This window comes from Bos javanicus, chromosome 13 (genome assembly GCF_032452875.1).
Source record: "Bos javanicus breed banteng chromosome 13, ARS-OSU_banteng_1.0, whole genome shotgun sequence".
Lineage (NCBI taxonomy): Eukaryota > Metazoa > Chordata > Mammalia > Artiodactyla > Bovidae > Bos > Bos javanicus.
The window spans coordinates 71,057,711-71,070,058 of record NC_083880.1 but is presented as its reverse complement, the minus strand read 5'-3'; the positions used below and the strand labels follow the sequence as shown (position 1 = coordinate 71,070,058).

Genomic DNA, 12,348 nt, shown 5'->3' with positions numbered 1-12,348 from the left:
CACCACGCGTTTTGAAAACTAGTTTCCATCACGTAGGATTTCAGGACATTCTCTTGTTTGAATGAAAAAAAATAGATACATTCACCTTAAAGACTTAGTGATGTACTTGCAGGGGACAGAACAGAGAATTGTGGAGTCAGGGGGCCCAAGCCCAGTTCTCAAAAACAGATCACCATCTGTTCATCTCAGTTTAACCAACACAGACTGGGCCCCTTGACGGGCCTGGTGCCATGTGCTGGGTTGCTGGACAAACAGCATATGGTCCCTTACAGCCTGGGAGGAGTGATGGATACAAGAACAAGCAGCTCCTGGAAAGCATGGCAAGCACTGAGCGGATTGGACGGTTGTGTAAGGTGCCGTGGGAGTCCAGAGCTGAGGACTGGCTTAGCTGTGTAAGTCACGTCCCTTCACTGACCTCAGTTCCCTATGCTGAACACTTGTTTTCAGCATGCAGCTGCCAGTCCACAGTTAATGTACAGCCAGTTTTGCCTTGTCTTGAATGGGAGTGCTCGAGCTTACAGAACACTTTCACCCACACATGTCTCACCCACGGGGCCACCAAAGTTCTTGTCTTTTCACTTGAACTGAGTTTTGCTTGAATCTCTGATTCCATAGCCTGAGAAAGCCCCACATTATCTTTCAAGGTGTCAGTAACACACCTGGACATTTTTTTCCGAGTCCTCTTTGCCTCTGGTCTCTTTGTTCCCACGTGGCATCTTACTTGGCTCAAGTGAGGCATTCAGACCTCAGAAGCCACAAGAAATCCAATCATAGCCAACTGTTTGTGGTATCTTGAGGACCTTATTGAAGACTGGGAGTCCCATGAGAACAGTCCCTTTGGGCTCCATCCAGGATCCTACCGTCATATTCACTCTCTTCCTCCCCTATTCAGTCCCAGCAGCCAGTGAGTTTATTTTCCTCTTCCTCTAAAGTCTAAGTACAACTGATCCCGAGGCCCTGGGAGTGAAGCTTCTACTCCAACCAAGCTTCTAAAGGCCTTTCTCCAAGAAAGGCCGTTCTCTCAAAGAGGAATGCCCACTGTTAGAGGCAATTTTCTCTCTCCAGTTCATTTTGTTCTCATTAATAGCCCTCTGTGATTAGTGCAACAATTTCCACTTTATCGACGAAGAAATGGACGCTCAGAGATGAAGTGCCCTTGCCCAAGGTCACACAGCTAGTGAGCGCCAGAGTCTGGCTTCAAGCCGTGCTTTGCCCGGCTCCACTGTTCCCCGTGGCCTGTCTGATGACAGTCAGTCGCATCTGCTTCAGAGGGAGCAAGTCACTTCTCCTGTGCCCTGACCTTCCCACTCTGGGAGGGAGTCTCTTTGCTCTGTGGCAGGCTTGCAACATCTCCGGCCTTCTTTGAAAAGGTGCCCTCGTCTGCTCCTTCCTTGAAGAGCAGTAGAAAGGTGTTCATGTGTACACCTTCCTAGGTGAGCTCAGGGAGAGGACTCTAGTGGCTGAAGGCGAGGAGTGGGAAGACAGGTCAGTACTCAGCTTAGCCCCACTGTGATTAAGTGCCCATGTCACCCTCTGCAGCGGGCCTTGGGCGCCTGTGGATCAAGCCACTTCTGCCTTACAGTTCTCAGGTTTCTCACTGCCTTCTCCCCAGATTCCTGATGACCATGGCAGGCCTCCTGTTTATGTCCTTTCCTTGTTCTCCTTCCTGATATCACAGTACAGAGGAAACACAAGAGACCCTGGACCCAGAGCCTTCAGATCTCAGCTGTGCTGCTCACTCTGCGGCTTTGGGCCCATCCTTTCATCTCACAAAACTTTGGTTTCCTCTAGGACAAGGCTAGTGATACTTTCTTCACAGGTTGTGGTGGTATTTACAAACTAAAGCATCCTTTCAACTGATACGCTGGGCACAGGCTGAAGGGATGAGCAGAGAGCGCCCTTGCTCTCCAAGAGCTTACATTCTAGCGTGCAGGACAATTTTTAAAAAGCTGTCACGCTGAACTTACCTCTTGTCAGTCTGTGTAAGTTCCTGGAGCTCTCTGGCTTCAGTTTATTCATCCATAAAGTGGGATTGGCAGTCAGTTTCTTCCTTGCGGAGTCACAAGTTGATGGGGGTGATAGAATCCCAAACTGAGGCTGCTGGCCATCAAGGTTGTTTTCTTTTTATTGTTTCATTAGTGCTTGAAGGGAGTTTTGAGTGAGAGAGAGTGAAAGTCACTTAGTCGTGTCAGACTCTTTGCGACCCCATGGACTGTACAGTCCATGGAATTCTCCAGGCCAGAATACTGGAGTGGATAGCCGTTCCTTCTCCAGGGGATCTTCCCAACCCAGGGATCAAACCCAGGTCTCCCACATTGCAGGCAGATTCTTTACCAGCTGAGCCACAAGGGAAGTCCAAGAATACTGGAGTGAGTAGCCTATCCCTTCTCCAAGCTCATCTTCCTGACCCAGGAATTGAACCGGGGTCTCCTGTATTGCAGGCAGATTCTTTACCAACTGAGCTATCAGGGAAGTGAAGGAAATATTGGAGATTCCCAAATGTGTATTTAACATGGACTGTGGTACACCTTAAGATGTTTGACAAAATAGGGTTATAACCTTGGATTTTACGGTTCTTAAGTGTTCCTGATCTCACTCTAACAAGGTGAGCCAAGAGGGCATGAGGGCAGTTATCTAGCTGGATAAAGCTCTAAGTCAATTTTGAAGGCACACCCAGAGGAGGGTTCATGAGGTTCCGAGTAGGGTGGGCGGCCTCCCTGCCAGCAGTGTTCTGGCATCTGGGCCAAGAAAAAGGCTCCCACCAGGCAGTGCTGGGGGATGCTCAGGACTTCCCAGGCGAGGAGTTTCTCACTGTTAACTCTGTCTATGTGTCTGTCCTCATGTGAAGCGAGCAGCAGTAGCAGCCATACCAGGTCAGAACTCCCCAGCTCTGGGGACCTCCCTTCTCACTGTTCGATCCATGTGGGCTCCACATAGCAGCTTTTGTTCAGTGTCATCTCTTTGCTTTTGGAACACGGGTTTTCCTTTACATGACCTGAGTTATTGGGCTATAAGAGGGACCGTGAACTCAGTAGTTGAGCAGGGCCAGGCTGCCCCAGTCTCCCCAGCAGTGCATCAGAGGTGTGGGCTGGCTACTGGGCTCCCTGACGTTTATTTCTAAGCATCCTTCTCCAAAGAGAACCACTTCAAAGTGTGTCCCTGCACAAGTCACAGGACATCTGCCCTGCACGGACAGATCAGAGGACTCGGCTCCATCGGCGTCGCCTTCCTTTTCTCTCTTTGGCCATGCCATGTGGCATGCCCTGTCTTAGCTATCCCACCAGGGATCAAACCCACGCTCCTTGCATTGGAAGAGCAGAGTCCTGACCACTGGACCACCAGGGAATTCCCCGCCCTCCCTTTTCATCACTGCATTGGCGGGGAAGCAGCCTTTCCCCTACATGCTCTGAGGGGACCAGAGAGATGACAGACTCCATCATTGTGCGTAAGGATGCTAAACAGTGCTGCCACATATAAGGTGGTTGCGTGGATCCAGCATGCGAGGGCTTGTTATTATTTTTAGTACTTTTCCTTTTACTGCAAAAGAAAAACTGCCAAATATTGAGTGCTTAAATTCCAGGTGTAATTCTAAGAGCTTTTGCAAACAACACCTCATTTAGTGCTCCCCCACCCCATCCCCTGCATAAAGTTAACTACTATCATTATCTCTATTTAACAAATGAAATAGAAAATGGACCCAGGGAGATTATATAAATTGGTAAAGCCCTGTAGGTAGCGTCGGGGGAGATACACTGATTGCCTCTCTAGCCTGTGCTTAACTACTCCTAGCGAAGAAACCCTGACGGAAGAGCTTATGGGGCGCGCTGACCATAAAAGAGGCTGTATTGCTATTGTAATAAATGCTTAAACCTTAGAGAATGAGCTTCACATATGGAGATTTAAAAAAATAGTTTTGTTTTTTATAATCTATTTTGTACAAAAACTTCTACTTAATTTGTATAAAGCATAAATAGAATATTCATAATAAAATAAAGATGGCCACTGTTATATGTGAGGGTCTGGGGCCAATGTAAGTAGGGAGGGATAGAATGGGAGACAGCACTAGGGCGAGAAGGCATAATAAGACCTGTTTTTATTTTGTTTTTCTTTTAAAATTATATATTATTTTTCATCTTATTTTCTGTTATGATTTATTATAGGATATTGAATGTAGTTCCCTGTGCTCTTCAGCAGAACTTTTTTCTTTCTACATATAAGAGTTTGCATCTACTAATCCCATCTCCCAGTTTTTCTATCTCTTGGCCCCCTCCTCCTTGGCAACCACAAGTCTGTTCTTTATGCGTGTAAGTGTGTTTCTATTTTGTAGATAAATTCATTTGTGCCATATTTTAGATTCCACATGTAAGTGATACCATATGGTATTTATCTTTCTCTTTCTGACTTCCTTCGCTTAGGATGATAATCTCTGGGTCCATCCATTTAGCTGCATGACATTATTTCATTCTTTTTATGGCTGAGTAGTATTCCATTGTACCACATCGGTATCCATTCCTTTGCTGATGGACATTTAGTTCCTCCCATGTCTTGGCTATTGTGAATAGTGCTGCTGTGAACATGGGGGTGCAAGTAGCTTTTTGATTTATCAGATCATTTCAGTCGCTCAGTCACGTCCGACTCTTTGTGACCCCATGAATTGCAGCATGCCAGGCCTCCCTGTCCATCACCAACTCCTGGAGTTTACTCAGACTCACGTCCATCAAGTCAGTTATGCCATCCAGCCATCTCATCCTCTGTCGTCCCTTCTGCTCTTGCCCCCAATCCCTCCCAGCATCAGAGTCTTTTCCAATGAGTCAACTCTTCACATGAAGTGGCCAAAGTACTGGAGTTTCAGCTTTAGCATCATTCCTTCCAAAGAAATCCCAGGGCTGATCTCCTTCAGAATGGACTGGTTGGATGTCCTTGCAGTCCAAGGGACTCTCAAGAGTCTTCTCCAACACCACAGTTCAAAGGCATCAATTCTTCGGCGCTCAGCCTTCTTCACAGTCCAACTCTCACATCCATCCATGACTACAGGAAAAACCATAGCCTTGAGTAGACGGACCTTTGTTGGCAAAGTAATGTCTCTGCTTTTGAATATGCTATCTAGGTTGGTCATAACTTTCCTTCCAAGGAGTAAGCGTCTTTTAATTTCATGACTGAAGTCACCATCTGCAGTGATTTTGGAGCCCAGAAAAATAAAGTCTGACACTGTTTCCACTGTTTCCCCATCTATTTCCCATGAAGTGATGGGACCGGATGCCATGATCTTCGTTTTCTGAATGTTGAGCTTTAAGCCAACTTTTTCACTCTCCTCTTTCACTTTCATCAAGAGGCTTTTGAGTTCCTCTTCACTTTTTGCCATAAGGGTGGTGTCATCTGCATATCTGAGGTTATTGGTACTTCTCCCGGCAATCTGATTCCAGCTTGTGCTTCTTCCAGTCCAGCGTTTCTCATGATGTACTCTGCACAGAAGTTAAATAAACAGGGTGACAATATATAGCCTTGACGAACTCCTTTTCCTATTTGGAACCAGTCTGTTGTTCCATGTCCAGCTCTAACTGTTGCTTCCTGACCTGCATACAAATTTCTCAAGAGGCAGATCAGGTGGTCTGGTATTCCCATCTCTTTTAGAATTTTCCAATGTTTCTTGTGATCCACACAGTCAAAGGCTTTGGCATAGTCAATAAAGCAAAAATAAATGTTTTTCTGGAACTCTCTTGCTTTTTCCATGATCCAGCGGATGTTGGCAATTTGATGTCTGGTTCCTCTGCCTTTTCGAAAACCAGCTTGAACATCAGGAAGTTCACGGTTCACGTATTGCTGAAGCCTGGCTTGGAGAATTTTGAGCATTACTTTACTAGCGTGTGAGATGAGTGCAATTGTGAGGTAGTTTGAGCATTCTTTGGCATTGCCTTTCTTTTGGATTGGCATGAAAACTGACCTTTTCCAGTCCTGTGGCCACTGCTGAGTTTTCCAAATTTGCTGGCATATTGAGTGCAGTGCTTTCACAGCATCATCTTTCAGGATTTGAAATAGCTCAACTGGAATTCCATCACTTCCACTAGCTTTGTTCGTAGTGATGCTTTCTAAGGCCCACTTGACTTCACATTCCAGGATGTCTGGCTCTAGGTCATTGATCACACCATCATGATTATCTGGGTTGTGAAGGTCTTTTTTGTATAGTTCTTCTGTGTATTCTTGCCATCTCTTCTTAATATCTTATGCTTCTGTTAGGTCCATACCATTTCCGTCCTTTATCGAGCCCATCTTTGCATGAAATGTTCCTTTGGTATCTCTGATTTTCTTGAAGAGATCCCTAGTCTTTCCCATTCTATTGTTTTCCTCTATTTCTTTGCATTGATCGCTGAAGAAGGCTTTCTTATCTCTTCTTGCTAGTCTTTGGAACTCTGCATTCAGATGTTTCTATCTTTCCTTTTCTCCTTTGCTTTTTGATTTATAATTTTGTCCAAATCTGTGCGTAGGAGTTGGACCGTTGCATCAGATCTGTTTTTAGTATGACATCCCTGGAGAGGCCTGTTTGGTGGAGAATGGAGAGGAGAGAAGGAAGGGTTGAAGTCTGTTGTGGGAGGCTCCAAAAGGATCCGTTGTGTTTTCAGTGAAAGGAGAGGAGATTCCAAGGCGTTGTCCACTGGTCACAGTGACAGCCTGGGTGCTGTGTGTTGTGGATGCAGCTCAGTGTGCATTCTCTGCACTCGAGTGCAGTGAACTAAAAGGAGGGGGCTGGTTTCTCAAGGGGAAGGGTGTGGCCAGATGATATGTAAAGAGATAGGTCAGAACTGCAGCTTCCTTCTCAATTAGTATTTCCCCAAAGCATTGTGTGTGCTGTTGGTGGTACCCACGATGGTCTTCAGTGGTACCCTGATGAACCTCAACAATTTTAACAACTTTGCATTTTTTTCAAATGGTTAGTATTCATTTATGACAAGTGATTCAGGCTTTCCCTTTAAATAGGTTTTCTTTTAGATGCCTGTGTTTAAATAATAGGTTTATTTTACAGAAAAATACTAATTAAATTATATTCTAAGTGGTGAAATCAGGAAGGCAGTGGCTGAATTGGTGAGAGCTGTGTTCCCCTGTTTTAGCAGAGCCCCCACCCCACCTTCCCAATGGCCTGCTGAGAGTCCCGTGTCTTGCGTTTGTGTCTTGCAGACCCGGTGCACGGCCCACAGAACGTGGAGATCGTGGACATCCGAGCCCGGCAGCTGACCCTGCAGTGGGAGCCCTTCGGCTATGCGGTAACCCGCTGCCACAGCTACAACCTCACGGTGCAGTACCAGTACGTGTTCAACCAGCAGCAGTACGAGGCTGAGGAGCTCATCCAGACCTCCTCCCACTACACCCTGCGGGGACTGCGTCCCTTCATGACCATCCGGCTGCGGCTGCTGCTGTCCAACCCCGAAGGCCGGATGGAGAGCGAGGAACTGGTGGTACAGACGGAGGAGGACGGTGAGTCAGGGAGTGGGTGTGCTCCCTCAGGAACTCGGAGGGCTGGACCAACTCAGGCGGCCACGCCTAGCAGTTGCAAGGGTTTATTTTTTTCCAGCATCTTTCATCTCTCTGTCAGTTTATCAGCATCTTCTCTAAGCTCTTCAGTAACACAGCATGCAGGCTGTACAGTACACAACTCCAGGGGGCCCTGTGCCCCTACACAGTGACACCTCTGCCACAGACACACGCTCATCCACATCCCTGCTCTCACTTTATGCCACCTGCTGTGCCAGCATTTAACCACACTGATGCCTCTCAAAAGAGAAGATGTGTATCAATCGTACTGTTGAGACATGTTGAGTTTGGAGTCAGACGGCTCTGGATTCTCTTAAAAATTAGCATCAGAAAATACATATAAAAAGCTTGGCACACACACTGAATGCACCCAGAGCCACACATTCACCTGGGTGTCCTACAGGCATCTCAAAAAAGTATCCAAAATTGAACTCATTTCCTCCTCTATACTGACTTCTCTCCCTCTGTTCAGGTATACTTCCTAGAACACAGGGAGACCTGAGTGATGGTCCCTGGTGGGATCAAGACCCATATCCTCAGCTGCAAAGCCCCACAAGCATATAGAGGAAAGCACTCCAACCTCTTTTAACCTTGTCCCTCAGTCCCTCCATCTTATCCTAGACCTGGAAGTTTTATCACATCTGCCTTTGTAACAAGCCCTCCCCAATCCCGTTTAAAATCATCCTCGCAGCCACTCTCTTTGCAGCCCCTCCAGACTGCTTTTGGGTAGCACGGTGGTGGGGACTCAGCCTCTGTCACCTCGTTCCACCATCTTCCTGTCTTGCACAGAACCTCAGTCTCCTATGGGTACAGCTCTCACCCGGGTCAGCTTCTCCAGAAGATCTTAGTGCCCTGCTTCCTGGGAGCCTATTCCCGTCCAGCCTCCGACACAGGGTCAGGCGTCTCATCTTGGCTTCATTCTGTGGCCCTGGATTTGGCTTCTGATGAAGCTGCCAGAACTTTCTCTAGATTTGGCTCCATTGTATCAAAGATAAATAGCTCCTTCTCCAGCACATAGACTAATACATTGTCTGAAAAGTCAGCCTCTGGAACCAAATATGCCTGGAGAAAGTTGTTTAACCTCTCAGCACCTGGGTTCCTTATCTGTAAAAATGGCGATAGATTGGGAATTCTCTGGTGATCCAGTGGTTAGGACTCTGTGCTTCCGCTGCTGGGGGCCCAGATTTGATCCCTGGTCAGGGAACTAAGACCCCCCAGCCATGTGGTTATTTTTAAAAAAAGGAGATAATCATAGCACCTAACTTCCAGATTGTGCTCATAGAAAGGATGGCATGTATAGAAACTAGAATCATGTCCATCAGACTCTAAAGTTTTCATTAAATGTAGCTACTACAGTTGCACTAAATCAAAAAAAAAAAATCTTGACAAAGAATCCTTTAGCACAATCAACCCAAAAACCACCCACCCATCTCTTTAGAACTGTAGATGTCCACTGTCATAGCTATAGAAAACATGACATCTATATCCAAGGAGTGGCAACGTGGCAGAATTTCACGTTAACTTAAAAATAATCAAATAAACAATCCACCTTCATATTTCCAATAACATTAAACCTGATTTTATATAATAAGGAGATACAGAGTTGGGGCAAGTAGGGTGGTTTGGTGGCTTACTTGCTAAGTTCTGTCTGACTCTTGTGACTCCATGGACTGTAGCCCACCGAGCTCCTCTGTGCATGAGATTTCCCAGGCAAGAATACTGGAGTGGGTAGCCATTTCCTTCTCCAAGGGATCTTCCCAACCCAGATAATCAAACACGGGTCTCCAGCATTGCAGGCGGTCTCTTTACTGACTGAGCCACCAGGGAAACCCAGGGTGGTTTAGTGACAAGAGTTCATGGGGGAACCTGGTTGTTAGACAAGGGGGAGCCAGTGTTGGGAACCAGCATGAAAACTCAGGACGCTGAAGATGAACAGGAGGGTTTAGCCCAGGAAGAGCTCAGGGCATTTCTTGCCAAGATGCTCTGCCTGCCTTGGGCCACTTTTTGAGGATTACCTACATGTGCGACTATACATCACAAGTCCCATATTTAAGGCATGCCCCAACCTCTCCGTTTCTTCTTCTCATCACCAACGGAAAACAAAACAAACAAAAAAAAAACAATCACAAGGTCTTTATCAAAACAAATTGAGAACAGCAATGCTTTGAAATTAAATTTTAATCAAACACCATTAATGTTTGAGAGAGCAGAGGTGCTCCATCTCTGCTCTCTCGAGCTGTGTGGGCATCATCACAGTAGAAGCACCAACATTCAGGACACCAGGCCTCTGGCTTGCAGCTCTCCTGAGGCCCCACCTCACAGACCATGGAGACTACAGGAAGGCCTCAGAAGAGCACTGGACCCTGTGCATGCTGGACTTAGGTTCCATTTCTCCTGAAGAGGGGAGAGGCACCATCTCTGTTTGCTGGGGGCTCATTGACATCGAGGTTGAGCTGCAGATGGAGCTCAGCTCTAGTCCATTAACTGAAACCCCCTTCAGGGAACCAGGGAAGCATCTTGCGGGTTGAGCTGGCTGGAGTCAAGGTGCTTTCATCTGTGCTACAAAATTGTCTTCTGGGAAATGTGTGGAATTTGTAATTCTATCACCCCACTGCCTTTGTGAGGGTGTGAAGTAACCCACCACTGGTGAGAACAGCTTGTGGCCACTGAGCCCCTGTGTTTCATCTGTGAAGGGGTTGTTAATAGGAGGCTAAACAGGTTCTTTATTTTTTCCCTTTTTCTTCACAAATGTCTCAGACAAAAACCACAACTCAGCTTGCTGGGTGGTTACTTCTCTGCCTTCAATCAAACCACAGCCAAGACTGTGAAATGGAATCTCTGAGATTCTGACAAAGGAAAACCAAATAGATGATGGCCTCATTTTGGCTACCCCTTATTGAGACCTACAGTGGGCTAGACACACATGTTATATACTATAATTCAACTTGATTTTACTTTGAAATGTTTCAAAACCATGGAAAAATTGGAAGAAGAGGATAAGCAAGATCTGTAAACCCTTCACGAGACTTAACACTAGTGAACACCTTGCTATCTACTTTTTCATATGCATATATGATACCTGTGTATGATATAGGGCTTTCCTGACAGCTCAGTTGGTAAAGAATCTGCCTGCAGTACAGGAGACCCTGGTTCAATTCCTGGGTCGGGAAGATCCGCTGGAAAAAGGATAGGCTACCCACTCCAGTATTCTTGGGCTTCCCTCGTGGCTCAGCTGATAAAGAATCTGCCTGCAATGCATGAGACCTGGGTTTGATACCTGGGTTGGTAAGATCCCCTGGAGAAGGGAAAGGCTACCCACTCCAGTACTCTGCCTGGAGAACTCCATGGACTATATAGTCCATGGGGTCACGAAGAGCTGGACACAACTGAGTGACTTTAACTTTCACTTTCACGTGTGTGATATATTTGATATGGAAATAACATATATAAATATACATATATTTTTAACTATTTGAAAGTAAATGGCAGAAGTCATGATACCTCACGCCTAAATTCTTTAGCATCCATGACAGTTAATGATAAGGACTTGCTCCTCCATACCCGCAATACCATAGAATATCTAAGAAATTTTGCAGTAATAATCAAATAGACAATCTGCATTCATATTTCCAGTAACATTAAACCTGATTTTATGTGACAAGCCAGAATATGAGACATGTTTGGATAAAATGCTCTATGAGTTGGTGACGTAGGTTTCTCTCTGTAGCATGTTAAGAGGTACATGACGTCAGGGACCCCCTCTACTGGTGATGCTGAGTTGGTCCCTTAGATAAGGTGGGGACCACCCAGTCTCTTCACAATAAATGTGGCACCTTTTCTCTTTGTAAATTAGCTCACCTGTGCAGTGGTATTTTGAGATCTTTGAGTATCTCTAGTCCCCAAGAACTTTAAAAAAAATTTTTTTTATGAAGTATGGTAGATTTATAATGTTAATTTCTTGTGTACAACAAGCTGACTCAGTTATTCATTTATATATTTTTCCATATTCTTTTTCATTACGGTTTGTCAGAGGATACTGAACATAGTCCCCTGTGCTCTACAGCAGGACCTGATGTTCATCCATCCTGCATGTAACAGTTCACACCTGCTAATCCCGAGCTCGCAGGCCTTCTCTTCCCTCCCCCTCTCCCCCTGGGCAACCACGGGTCTGTGCTCTGAATCTGTGAGTCTCTTTCGGTTTTGTAGACAAGTTCATTTGCGCCATATTTTAGATTTCACCCGTAAGGGATACCATGTGATACCATATCTTTCTGACTTACTTTGCTTAGTTCGATAGTATCTTTTGCTCCAAGTGGCATTGTTTTTTTTTCTTTTTATGGCTGAGTGATATTCAATTGTGTATGCATACACACACACACACACACACACATATATACATATGCACAACATACCATGTTTCTTCATCCACTCATCTGTGGATGAACATGTAGTTTGCCTGTATGTCTTGACTGTTGTAAATGGTGCTGCTGTGAACCTTGGGGTGCGTGTATCTTTTTGGATTAGAGTTTTGTCCAGATATATGCCCAGAGTGGGATTGCTGGATCATATGGCAACTCTTATTTTTAGTTTTCTGCGGAACCTTCATACTGTTCTCCATAGGGGCTGCACCAATTTACGTTCCTGCCAGCAGGGAAGGTGAGTTCCCTTTTCTCCACACACTCTCCAGCATTTGTTATTTGTAGACTTTTTAATGATGACCGTCTGACTTGAGTGAGGTGGTACCTCACTGCAGTTTTGATTTGTCTTTCTCTGATAATTAGGGATGTTGAACACCTTTCATGTGCCTATTGGCCACTTGTATCT

The 12,348-nt window shown here is 45.6% G+C and overlaps 1 protein-coding gene across 5 annotated transcripts in view; it reads left to right on the top strand.

The window, feature by feature from the left end:
* PTPRT (protein tyrosine phosphatase receptor type T) overlaps window positions 1–12,348 on the top strand; it is a 594,083-nt gene that overhangs the window by 164,144 nt on the left and 417,591 nt on the right. For all 5 annotated transcript variants that reach the window (XM_061437619.1, XM_061437621.1, XM_061437620.1 and 2 more), the window contains exon 2: window positions 7,171–7,467. In XM_061437619.1, the coding sequence (XP_061293603.1) occupies window positions 7,383–7,467 (85 nt within the window). In that variant the 5' untranslated portion in view covers window positions 7,171–7,382. The remainder of the gene's footprint in view (window positions 1–7,170; window positions 7,468–12,348) is intronic.